General features: G+C 35.1%; 1 protein-coding gene across 1 annotated transcript; it reads left to right on the forward strand.

The window, feature by feature from the left end:
- The first annotated feature begins 7,853 nt into the window (after positions 1 to 7,853).
- SPT16 (global transcription factor C) lies at positions 7,854 to 11,684 on the forward strand. The gene has a single exon (XM_089386389.1). The coding sequence runs from the start codon at positions 8,275 to 8,277 to the stop codon at positions 11,434 to 11,436; it is 3,162 nt and encodes a 1,053-aa protein (XP_089242515.1). The 5' UTR covers positions 7,854 to 8,274; the 3' UTR covers positions 11,437 to 11,684.
- Positions 11,685 to 12,184: the final 500 nt, after the last annotated feature.

The following is a 12,184-nucleotide window of genomic DNA, read 5'->3' on the forward strand; positions in this document are numbered from 1 at the left end:
TTGATAACTTGCCCTAGACCATTGGCCATCAGAAGAAAGAGATATGACAAGATATTCCTCTGAAAGGTAGGAAGGGTGGAAAGGCTACTCGTTAACCATAATGTAGAAGAATGCTTTTAATACTAATTCCATGACCCATCCAATCCAAATCTCATCAAACTCGTAGGCCTTCAACATATAATAAACGAATTGCTAGCCTAAGTGATTGTAGGCTTTCAACAAGTCTAGCTTCATTATTGTCCCCGAGTCTTTGATGTAGTCAGAGAATGAATGTGTTCTTGGGATAGGGGGATACTATCCAAAATTTACCTCCCTTCTACGAAACGAGATTGCTCTGGGGAAATTAACAAAGGAAGGAAAGGTTTGAGATGGTTGGCTATAATTTTGCAAATAATTTTGTATATTACATTACAAATGGCGATAGACTTGAAATCCTCTTCGCTTCTCTGATTAGGAGCTTTTGGGGATTAGTGATATGAAAATAACATTAAGAGCTGAGAGAAAGGATGTAGTCTTTTGCGAGGCTTCCATCAAATTCTAGACATCTTCTCCAACTGTTTGCCAACATTCTTAGAATAATTCTATCATAAAGCCATCTAGTCCAAGGGCTTTATTTCTTGGCATTCCCATTACTATTTCCTCTAACTCCATTTGTCATTTCCCTTAAGAGCATATCATTTTGCTTAGGTGCCACCACCTTCACTATGTGTTTGATAATCTTGATTATCTCCTTTCTCATGTCCCTGATTGGCCCCATGAGCAAGTCTTGGAAGTGATTAACTAATTCTTTTGTAATTTCCTCATGGTTTTCAACTAATTGATTCTAGGAGTTTTTGAGACTTATTTTTTTGTTTTTGTTGCATGTGTTGGATCATCGATCTGTGGAAAAACTTTGCGTTTTTCTCTCCTTCTTTTAACCGCTAGATTATGAATTTTTATTTCCATAGCATTTCTTCATATTTTAGTCTTTCTTCTTGTTAGAGTTGTAATACTGCTTCTTTATGCTCTATCTTCTCTGACCCGCCTTCTTCTATGATCATTTGTTACAATTCTTCCATTTTCTGTTCAAGTTGTATCCTTGCTTCATGAATATTTCCAAATTCTTTTATATTCCATTCTTTTAGTTTGCCTTTTATATACTTGAGCATTTGTTGAAATTGGTACACCATTGCTCCTTATATGGTTTTTGGTTCCTTCTACCACTTTTCTATGCAACTTTTGAAGTTAGGAGGCCTTAGACAAAAGGCCTCAAATCTAAAGGGTTTATTTCTTGGGCTCCCCCTTCAATCCACAACTAATTTGATAGGCCAATGATCTAATCCCCAACTAGGTAGAATTGAGGTTTTGAAATTTAGCCCCAAGAGAAATAATGATTCCAATAAGAGATAATGGTCTAACTTAGAGGCGACTTGTGCAACTCGTCCTATCTTATTATTCCATATATAAATACCATTGTTTGTTTCATGATCTACAAGCTTGGTATTCTATAAGAAGTCTATGAAGATATCAACTTCTTCATCTAGTCTTCTTATTCCCCCTTTCTTCTCTTGCAAAGTCTTGATTATGTTGAAATCCCCTCCTATGATCCAATAATGGCTATTTATTGTAGGTGTTGTATGAAAGCTTTTTATCAGCTAGAATAGTAGTTCCGTACACATTAGAAATACAACTTGCTTTGTCTGATCCAAGTACATGCAATCTTGCCATGATAGTTTTGATCATTGCGAAGGAATCCAATATAGTAAGAGTGATGTTATCTGGATTCCAAAAAAACACAATTTCTCCATATGCACCTTGAACATAGTTACCGATCAAACGAGAACTATTACCAAAGGGTGGCGGTTTTTTTTGTTTTTTTGTTTTTTGTTTTTGTTTTTAATTTTGATTATTTGGTTTTGAGATATATATATATATATATAATTTTATTTTTAGCTTAAAAAATGTGTTTTTTGGGTTAATTTTCATTTTTTTCTTTCTTTAAATTATATGTTTTTTTGAAATATATATATATATATATATATATTATTATTATTATTATTATTTTATTTTTTATTTTTTTTGGGGTGGTTTTTTTTGAGTTTTTTTTGTCATGTTTTTTATTTATTTTTTATAACATGAAAATCACAAATATTAAAAAAAAAAAATCCACACTTAAGACATTAGAAAATTTAAAGTGTAGAAATAAGTTCTTTGAACAAAAAGGGTTGATGCTCGATCAACACTTTTCAAAATCAAGATGAAAATCACTAACATTTAAAAAAAATGTTCATACCTAATACATAAAAAATTTAAAGTGTCAAAAATAAACTCCTTTAAAAAATGTGTTGATGCTACATCAACACTAGCATCAACACTTTTCAAAATCAAGATGAAAATACCAACATTTAAAAAAATGTTCATACTTATACATAAGAAAATTTAAAGTGCTAAAAATATGTTTAAAAAAAGTGTTGAATCACCAATTTTCAAAATCAGGTGATTTTTTGCAACCTCAAAAAAACGGGTATTAGGTAATTTTCCCGTTTGGTCGGTAACTATGTTCTTGGGAATAATTTGCTAGGAAATGACTATTCTTCCATATAAACTTCGTAATTTTTTTGAAGAGTTTCTATCAAGCATTTGGTTTATTGTATCATCATATTATCAAGGTTTCCCTTCATAAATTTGATTTTAAGGTGTCGAGACCCCTTTTGTTCTAGTATATTGCTTTCATTGCATATTTGGGGGTTGGCCTAAAAGGTCTCAGTCATCAGTGCCGCTCTTGTATTCACAAGGAATTCTCCCATTTCCCAAACCAATTGTTTATCACTTGTTTTACCCCTATTTTTGTCCTCTCTACCACTTTTTGAGTTATCCTTAGTTGTTTTGCTTTTAATACCTAAGGATACTAAAGAAGGAGCAGGGGAAGAGTTACTTATTCCCATCCATGCAGTCTTTCCTAAGATTTGATAAAGGCTATGGTTATAAGTTGTACTTCATCTTCTGGTATCACCATTGGATCTTTCGATTCTTATTCCAAAGCTAAGGTTTGCAAGTCCATACTATTGAGAATCACTTCCTCTAGATCCTCTGCTTTTGAATCCTCTTGTTCCTATTCCTCCATTACTGCATCATCTATTGTTGCTTCTTTGGTTGGATTTCCCTCTTCATTTTCCTTATGCTTATGCATATTCTTTCTCCCATCCAGGTTATCATATGTTATTGGTCTCTTCTCACCCCCACTTTCTTTTTGTTCTTCATATTCTTGTTGAAGAATCTTGCAACAATTTTCAGTTTTGGTCCATGATGTCAATGGATTCGGTGACCCTTTCCTCGTTGTTTTCTTCTAGTTTGTTACCTTTATAAATCCCTTCTTGTCCATTGTCCGAGTATTTGGCGTGAATTGTTGATTTTGGGTTGACAAATATTCTCTAAGTAAATGATCATATTAATGACATTTGCGACACCTGAAAGGGATTTGTTCATAATTTATGGGATGCTCCCATATTTCATCTTGGTAATTAATCTGAATGCTTACTGGAGTGGCTTAATCAAATCCAAAAATACACATACCCTCACATATGATGTTTAACAACATAGTTTGGTTGTTTTCAGACATCATAATGAATGACCTAATGGCATTACCTATACCCTTTGGTGTGTCTTGGTCCTAGAATTATTATGGTCGTGAGTATAGCCTGAGCCCAAAAGAAGTCGAATTGAAATCTTCCTTGTTAGGGTTGAATCTCTCCACCTAAGGTTTCATATATAAACTTGTCGAGTTTAAAAAGTATGGTCCTCCATGGAATATCTTATCCCTATCTTCCACATTATTGAATATGACGGTGAAAAATCCTTTTGAGCCCAATTTCAATTTTATGGCCTCTTTTAGTTTCCAGTACTTTTGAATCCACCCTATTAACAGTCTCTCTGATGGCCAAATGCTTATGACTGTGCAAATTAATGCATGGTCCTTCATGTACTGGACATTTTCCCAAACTTTCTCCAAGATGATTTCAAATGTTGGGGTTTTGGTGGTCCGTGGGAGTCATGATCCAGTGTTTGTTGCCTCTTTCCCTTATTGATTGGTTGTTTCCAGGATGACTTTTTATTTTCCCCTCTCCTTCTCATTTGTTTGTGACGCTGCACCGAAACTAGAGTTCTTGTGTGTTTCAAAGCTATTTTCTTTATGAGTTGTTTGTCTCATGCCCCTTCCTGCAACATGTTTTTGAATTAGGCCCCCCCACCCGAGTGAGAAACCATCAAGAGTTAAGTCGTCTGAAGCAAGATCCAAACCCCTAAGTTGCAGACCCAAGATCAAATCCATGCCCGATCAATTTCACTTCCTAATTTTCCTTTCTTGGTGTAAATTGATTTTAAACCTATTATGATTTGATTTTTTTTTAATATTTTATTCAAAATTTAATTAATTTTTTTGTTTAAATATCGAGACTACACAATTTTTATTATAATAATTGTTTTTAGAAATTAAATCCATTTTTATAAATAAAAATGTAATTTTACTAAAGAAAAGTAACATTTTCAATAATTATTTTATAATTTGATTTCTCATGTTGAAATATATCGAGGCTATACAATTTTTAATATAATAATTTTTTTTGGAATTAAATCCATTTTTATAAATGAAAATGTAAATTTAATAATGAAAGTAACATTTTCAACAATTATTTTATAATATTTCTCATTATCAATTTGAATAGATCTAAAAATCAACATAGATCTATCTTAAATCTGGATCTACCAAGAGTCAAAGGGATCAAGTCTAGAGTTAACATGGATCTAAGAGCCGAAGGGATCAAGTCTAGAGTTAACATAGATCTAAGAGCCGAAGGGATCAAGTCTAGAGTTAACATGGATCTAAGGTTGTACTTTTACATTCCATAATGGATTTCCTCAAGCTTTTTAACCCTGAACAACTTGTAAACCACGATAAACCCATCAATTTGTCCATAAGCTTGTAAACCATGGTAAACCCATCAAATGACTAATTCAAACATATATATATATATATATATATATATATATTATTTTTTATTTTTTTAGAATATTTGTTTTCTATTAAAATATCAAAAGTTTAAACGCAAAAGGGTAAAGTTTGTAAACTTAAATATTATTATTTTTTATTTTTCAAAGTAAGAGAATTAGTAAACCTATAACTTATCACTAAAAAGATCCAAGGTTAAGTTAAAGGATTACCCCTATACTCCCCAACCTATGACAACCACTCACAACACGCTAGTTAACCAAGTTTAGGGCTAGACCCAAATATTGATTAAAGAACATTTTTTTGGTGTGTGACACCATAATTCAGTGGAAGAGGATGTGCTACACCTTACTAAATTTTAGCAGTCAAATCATAAATCACTTCCTAGAGAGTGAATTCCTTATCTCACAAATAAAAAATGCATCATAAACTAATTTACTGTATCTCTTATTACATTAATAGAAAATTATTGTACTAATGAGCCTAGCCTAAATTATTCCAACCAATTCCCATTTCCCCAAAGTAAAAAAAATCTCATATAACAATTTAATATCTAATTTAACAAAAAAAATCTCATTCTCTTATTTTATTAATAAAAAATTCTCTTGTTGAATTGAGGCTTCTATGATCTATAGTTTTATGAGATTTTTTTTTTTTTGCATAAATCACATAATGATACATTTGTTGACGCGTTTCGAACCAACGAGTGTGGTTCATCGTAAGGACAAGTTGAAGAATCAGATCATAACTGCATGTTAAATAGGGAGAGCAGATCTTCCAACAGCTAGGTTTGATTGGAAAACGACTATATTGGATTAGACTGGACCAAAGGCTATATTTGACGATGAAACAACATAATAATACATTTGTTGACGTTTTTCGAACCAATGAGTATGGTTCATTGTAAGGACACGTTTAAGAATCAGATCATAGCTGCATGTTAAATAGGGAGCGTAGATCTTCCAACGGCTAGGTTTGACCGGAAAATGACTATATTGGATTAGACTTGACCAACGACTATATTTAACGATGAAATGACTAAATTTAATTAGCCATCTGGACTGGACCAAGGGATGGGGACAAGGACTAATATTATATTTGATAAAATTATTTAATTATAATAATATTATTAGATAAATAGTTATTCAATGTATAATTAGTGTTTAATATCAATATTATTAATATAATATTTTTTAATGTTCTGAATACCATTAATGTCTAAAATGATAAACTTATGAAATGCTATATACCAATGTTATTTTAATACTTTTATGTTGGTCTTATTTATTATTTAAGTAATATGTTAACCATATTTGTGTTAAAAAATAATAAATCTAGGGAATATTAATAATGAGTAAAATATTAACCTATTCATGTTTAAATGTTAAAAATAATTTATTAATAGATCGAGGGATTATTAATATTAGTAATAGCATGGATTTACTATTATACCTAATATATCTATAATAATAATATTATAAAATCTCAAATTATTATTATAATAATAATATTTTAATAATATTAGTATTATTAATGGTTTGAGTAATTTATTAATAGAATTTTATTAGTTAATCTATCTAATGTAAATATGAACTTTCTACTTAAATCTAAATTTTTAGATCAATAACCATAGATGATTTTAACCCATTAAGTTAGTTATGTAATGGACCATCTAATAAATATAAGGAAAAGAAAATGAGGAGATTTCTAAAAGGACCAAAAAATAAAAAAGAAAATGACGGAGATTTCTAAAAGGACCAAAAAATCAAAAAGAAAATGACGGAGATTTCTAAAAGGACCAAAAAATCAAAGAGGAACTAAGGAGAAAGAAAACAGGTTGGTTAAAAACTTTACTACTAGATAATTAGGGAAAAAGAAAGGATTTTTATGAATAGACAATTAATGCAAATCATTAATAGAGGTGGGGTGAAAGAAACTAGGTGACGGAAAAAATTAAAGAAATGAAAACAAAAAAGGGAAACAATAACCAACCAAAAGGCCAGGGGGAAGAAACGACTAGGAAGAGAGGGCAGGGAGATTTTGCAGGGGTCATCTCTATTGAGATTGCTCGACATTTTTTCAATCTCAATACATTCCCTAAATTTCCAATGATGAAACTGGGCAAACTTACCGATAACACTTCCGGTGATGAACTGGGCAACCTTACCGATACCACATGCCTCCTCAATACAAACGTGATTTTCAATGGCTTCCCTAAATTTCCGGTGATGACACTGGGCAATCTTACCAATAACATGGGCCTCCTCAATACAAACGTGATGTTTAGTCTTCTCTGCATGCTCCGCTAGTGCGGAAGACCAAGGCCTCCCATGTTTTAGATCTGGTGAATGCCCAATCTCTTATTTTATTAATAAAAAATTCCCTTATAATTAAAAAAAATTAAATAACAATTTAATATATAATTTAACAGAAACAAAATTCAAATTCTCGCACCCTTAAACCTCCCCTAAATTACTCCAACTAATTTGCACTTGAGCCATTATTCCAACTAATTACTATTTCTCATATTAAAAAAAGACTTTGATATCCAACTTAGTATAACTTTAAAATAAAATTATTATTTGTCTTAAAAATATAAATAAAAAATATTTAAATTTTGGAATTTGAAAATTATATAATTTAAAAATTATAACACATTTATTATTTTCTGACTAAAAAATCATAGAAATTATATTTTTAAATTAATAAAATTACAATTGGGTAATATAGTGAAATTTCACATTCAAATTTTGAAAAAAAAAGAAGAAAAACACTATTTTAGTTAACCTTTACCGACCCACACTTATTCCACAACTCCAAGATTCTTTGCTATATAAAAAAGTCCGTCGAACTTTTTCTACACTTCAATTTAGTGATGAGCATTGCCTCTGTTATGAAGGTAACGAAATAGTTAAAATACATCTTCCCGCCATTTAAACCCTCCTCCGCCTCCCCGGTTTTCTACTTATTTCTTTCTCCCTCCCATCATTTTCTATGATGTGATAAGAAGTAAATAAAAATCGCAAGGGCGAAGGTCAGTGTTATGGCGAAGTGTTGAGCCTTCAAAATTCCTGCATTTCCACCATTGAAATCTCTGTGAAGGCTGCTGTCCATGCCGAAAATAACATCATTTTCTTTTTCGGCATTTTTTTCTCTGCAAACCCATAATTTATTTTCCATTGGAGGTCCATATATCCATCGAAAGAGCTGTCGTAGAAGGTTCTCAAAACCCTCACTTGAAACCCTAGGGGAGTCAAAACTATTTCTGTGCTAGGGATTCGGTGGTAAAAATGGCAGAAGCCAGGAACGGGAACGCTCCGAAGGCCTCTTCTGGCGGTTACGAAATCAACGCAGATTTGTTCTGTAAAAGGCTGAAGACCTTCTACACAAACTGGAAGGAGAACAAACAGGCTTTCTGGGGTTCTGCCGACGCAATAACGGTTGCGGCCCCTCCGCCTTCTGAAGATCTGCGTTACTTGAAATCCTCGGCCTTGAACGTATGGCTGTTAGGGTACGAGTTTCCGGAAACCATAATGGTTTTCATGGAAAACCAGATTCATTTTCTTTGCAGCCAGAAAAAGGCTTCCTTGCTGGAAGTTTTGAAGAAACCCTCCAAGACTTCTATGGGAATCGATATAGTGTTACATGTGAAGGGCAGGAACGATTCTGGAAGTGCCCAAATGGAGGCAATTTGTGAGTCCATGAGTAGAGCTGGGGTTTCCGTGGTTGTGGGGTCGATTGTCAAAGAGACCCCTGAAGGAAAGCTTCTTGAAGCCTGGGATGAGAAATTGAAGGGTTCGGAGTTTCAGATTGTGGATGTTAGTGGTGGGTTTTCAGAGATTTTCGCTGTCAAGGATGAAGCGGAGATCATAAGCATTAAAAAGGCCGCCTTTCTGAGCGCTTCCGTTCTGAAAAATGTAGTGGTGCCGAGGCTTGAGGTTATTATAGATGAGGAGAAGAAGGTTACTCATTCCGGTTTGATGGAAGATACAGAAAAAGCGATACTTGATCCACAGAAGGCTAAGGTTAAGTTGAAGGCGGAAAATGTGGATATTTGTTACCCTCCTGTGTTTCAGAGCGGAGGTGAGTTTGATTTGAGGCCCGGGGCTGTTAGCAATGACGAGAATCTCTACTACGAAGCCACTGGTGTCATTGTTTGCTCTATTGGATCGCGGTATAACAGCTATTGCTCGAACGTATCCAGAACTTATCTGATCGATGCAGAGCCTGTTCAGGGGAAGGCGTATAAGGTGCTGTTGAAGGCCCAGGAAGCGGCGATTAATGCGCTCAGGCCGGGAAATCCTGCAAGTGCTGCTTATAAGGCCGCGGTGGAAGTTGTTCAGAGAGATGGACCAGAGTTTCTTCCCCATTTGACAAAATCTGCAGGAACAGGGATCGGAATCGAGTTCCGGGAGTCCGGATTGAGCTTGAATGCGAGGAATGACAAAGTCCTTAGAGCTGGAATGGTGTTCAATGTTGCACTTGGGCTTCAGAATTTGCAGCTGCAGAATGGTAATCCTAAAACTCGGAATTATTCTTTGTCAATTGCTGATACTGTTGTAGTTAGGGATAAAGGTCCTGAAATTGCGACTGCTGCTAGCTCTAAGGTTTATACCGATGTTGCGTATTCATTTAATGATGAGGAAGAGGAAGATAAACCACAACCCAAGGCTGAGGCAAATGGAGTAGACTCGGTCATCTCGAGAACTACGTTGAGGTCTGATAACCAGGAGATGACGAAAGAGGAGCAACGGAGGCAGCACCAGGCGGAACTTGCACGGCAAAAGAATGAGGAGACTGCAAGGAGATTGGCTACAGGGGGTATTGGTTCAGGGGATGGGCATAGTTCTTCTAAGCCATCTAGTGAGATGATTGCCTACAAAAATGTAGATGATATCCCTTCTGCAAGGGATCTTATGATTCAGGTTGATACGAAAAATGATGCAGTATTGGTGCCAATATATGGTGTTATGATTCCGTTTCATGTAGCTACTATCAAGAGTGTTTCGAGCCAGCAGGATGGAGGAAATTCTTATATAAGGATAATCTTCAATGTTCCAGGGACGGGTTTTAATGCAAACTATATGCCAACAACGAAATTTCCAAGCAGTATTTATGTGAAGGAAATTTCTTTCCGGTCGAAGGATTCACGGCATGTCAATCAGGTTGTTCAGATGATCAAATCCCACAAACGCTCCGTAGCAATGAAAGAATCTGAGAAAGCAGAAAGAGCAACATTAGTGACTCAAGAGAAGCTTCAGCTCTCTAAGACAAAGCCAATCAGGCTGTCGGATCTGTGGATTCGGCCTGCATTCGGGGGGAGAGGCAGAAAGATGACTGGAACCCTAGAGAGTCATTACAATGGCTTTCGCTATTCAACGATGAGAGCGGAGGAGAGAGTTGATATCATGTTTCAAAACATCAAGCATGCATTCTTTCAGCCAGCAGAAAAAGAAATGATCACTCTGCTGCATTTTCACCTACACAATCATATTATGGTAGGCACAAAAAAAACCAAGGATGTCCAATTCTTTGTGGAGGTGATGGATGTGGTTCAAACTTTAGGAGGTGCAAGGAGATCAATGTATGACCCAGATGAAATCGAGGAAGAACAACAAGAGAGGGATAGAAAGAACAAGATCAATGGAGAGTTTCAGGCTTTTGTGAAGAGAGTGTCAGAGCTGTGGGAGCAACCTCATCTCAAAGACCTTGAATTAGAGTTCGATATACCATTTAGAGAGCTAGGTTTCCATGGAGTTCCTCATAAAGCCTCTGCTTTTATTGTTCCTACAGTTAATTGTTTGGTGGAGTTAATAGAAACTCCTTTTCTAGTGGTCACCATAAGTGAGATTGAGATTGTTAATCTGGAGAGAGTAGGTCTTGGGCAAAAGGCCTTTGATATGGCTATTGTTTTCAAGGACTTCAAGCGGGAGGTCCTTCGCATTGATGCTATTCCTTCAGCTTCACTTGATGGTATCAAGGAGTGGCTCAATTCTATGGACATCAAATATTATGAAAGCAGGATGAATTTGAACTGGCGACCAATATTGAAGACTATTACAGATGACCCAGAGAAATTTATTGAAGACGGTGGCTGGGAATTCTTAAATATGGAAGCTAGCGATTCTGATTCAGAGGGTTCGGAGGAATCTGATCAAGGATACGAGCCCTCAGATGTGGAAGAGGAATCAGAATCAGATGAGGAGGATTCGGAAAATGAGTCCCTTGTGGAGTCTGATGAAGATGAAGAAGAAGAGGAAGATTCTGAAGAGGAGGAAGGAAAAACCTGGGATGAACTGGAAGCAGAAGCTAGAAATGCAGATAAGGAAAAAGGTGATGAATCAGATAGCGAGGAGGAAAGGCGTCGACGGAAGGCAAAAGTTGCAGGGAAGACTCGAGTACCTGATGTTAGAGATTCAAGAGGACCTGCCAAGAGGCCAAAAGTCCGATGAACCTGAGTTCCTATTTATCTCGAGCACTTTGGTTTTAATCAGGTCCTTTAATGTTCTTAATTGTATATGCAACCAAGGCATGCATTTTAACTTGTTCAATGTTCTTACGTAGTCGATTTAAGTTGTCTTATGTGATAATCAGACATTATGAACACTACATGCGAGAGCGTATTCTAAGAGCACTTTTAGATATTTTGACTCTGGGCGGTCGTTCCATTTTTCTTTCTTTTATAAGGAATTTGAGGTGATCTGAGTGTGTTGCATTTTTACATGTAGAGTATATTGGTAGTAGATGATGTCTAATATTCTCACCTCTGGATATCTTTGTTTGCGTCATGGATGCTTTGATATTAAATTTTCTGCACATCTTGACAGCTTAGATTATATTGATTAATAGCGTTTCTCAATATGGAGTAATCCCCTGACAATTTAATATGCTTGCAGCTTCCAATGTGATTGCTTAATGCATGGGGAAAAGTCTGTTTCTCATCATGAACCTGTACTTGACTGGTTGTTCTAATGACCTCACATCTATTATAAATCACATATTTTACTTAGTCATTGGCTTGTTAAATTGCTGCCACTAATACTGACTGATTAGTTTGTAACTAGTATGCATGAAATATCCATCAATTAGTCAAAATCATTAATCACATTTATAGCCTTGAATTCCAAAGAGACACTAGTCCAAGTAATTTTGTTTATTTTTTCCAACCATGGCTTCTGTGCCAGTGTTAGCATCCAAGTT

The sequence above is a fragment of the Pinus tabuliformis genome, chromosome Q, assembly GCF_031772625.1.
Source record: "Pinus tabuliformis cultivar Carrire ecotype Pingquan chromosome Q, CPIR1, whole genome shotgun sequence".
In the NCBI taxonomy this organism is placed as follows: domain Eukaryota; kingdom Viridiplantae; phylum Streptophyta; class Pinopsida; order Pinales; family Pinaceae; genus Pinus; species Pinus tabuliformis.

Bases quoted from the DNA above. Each gene is read 5' to 3' on its own strand.
- SPT16 (XM_089386389.1), top strand. From the start codon at position 8,275: ATGGCAGAAGCCAGGAACGGGAACGCTCCGAAGGCCTCTTCTGGCGGT.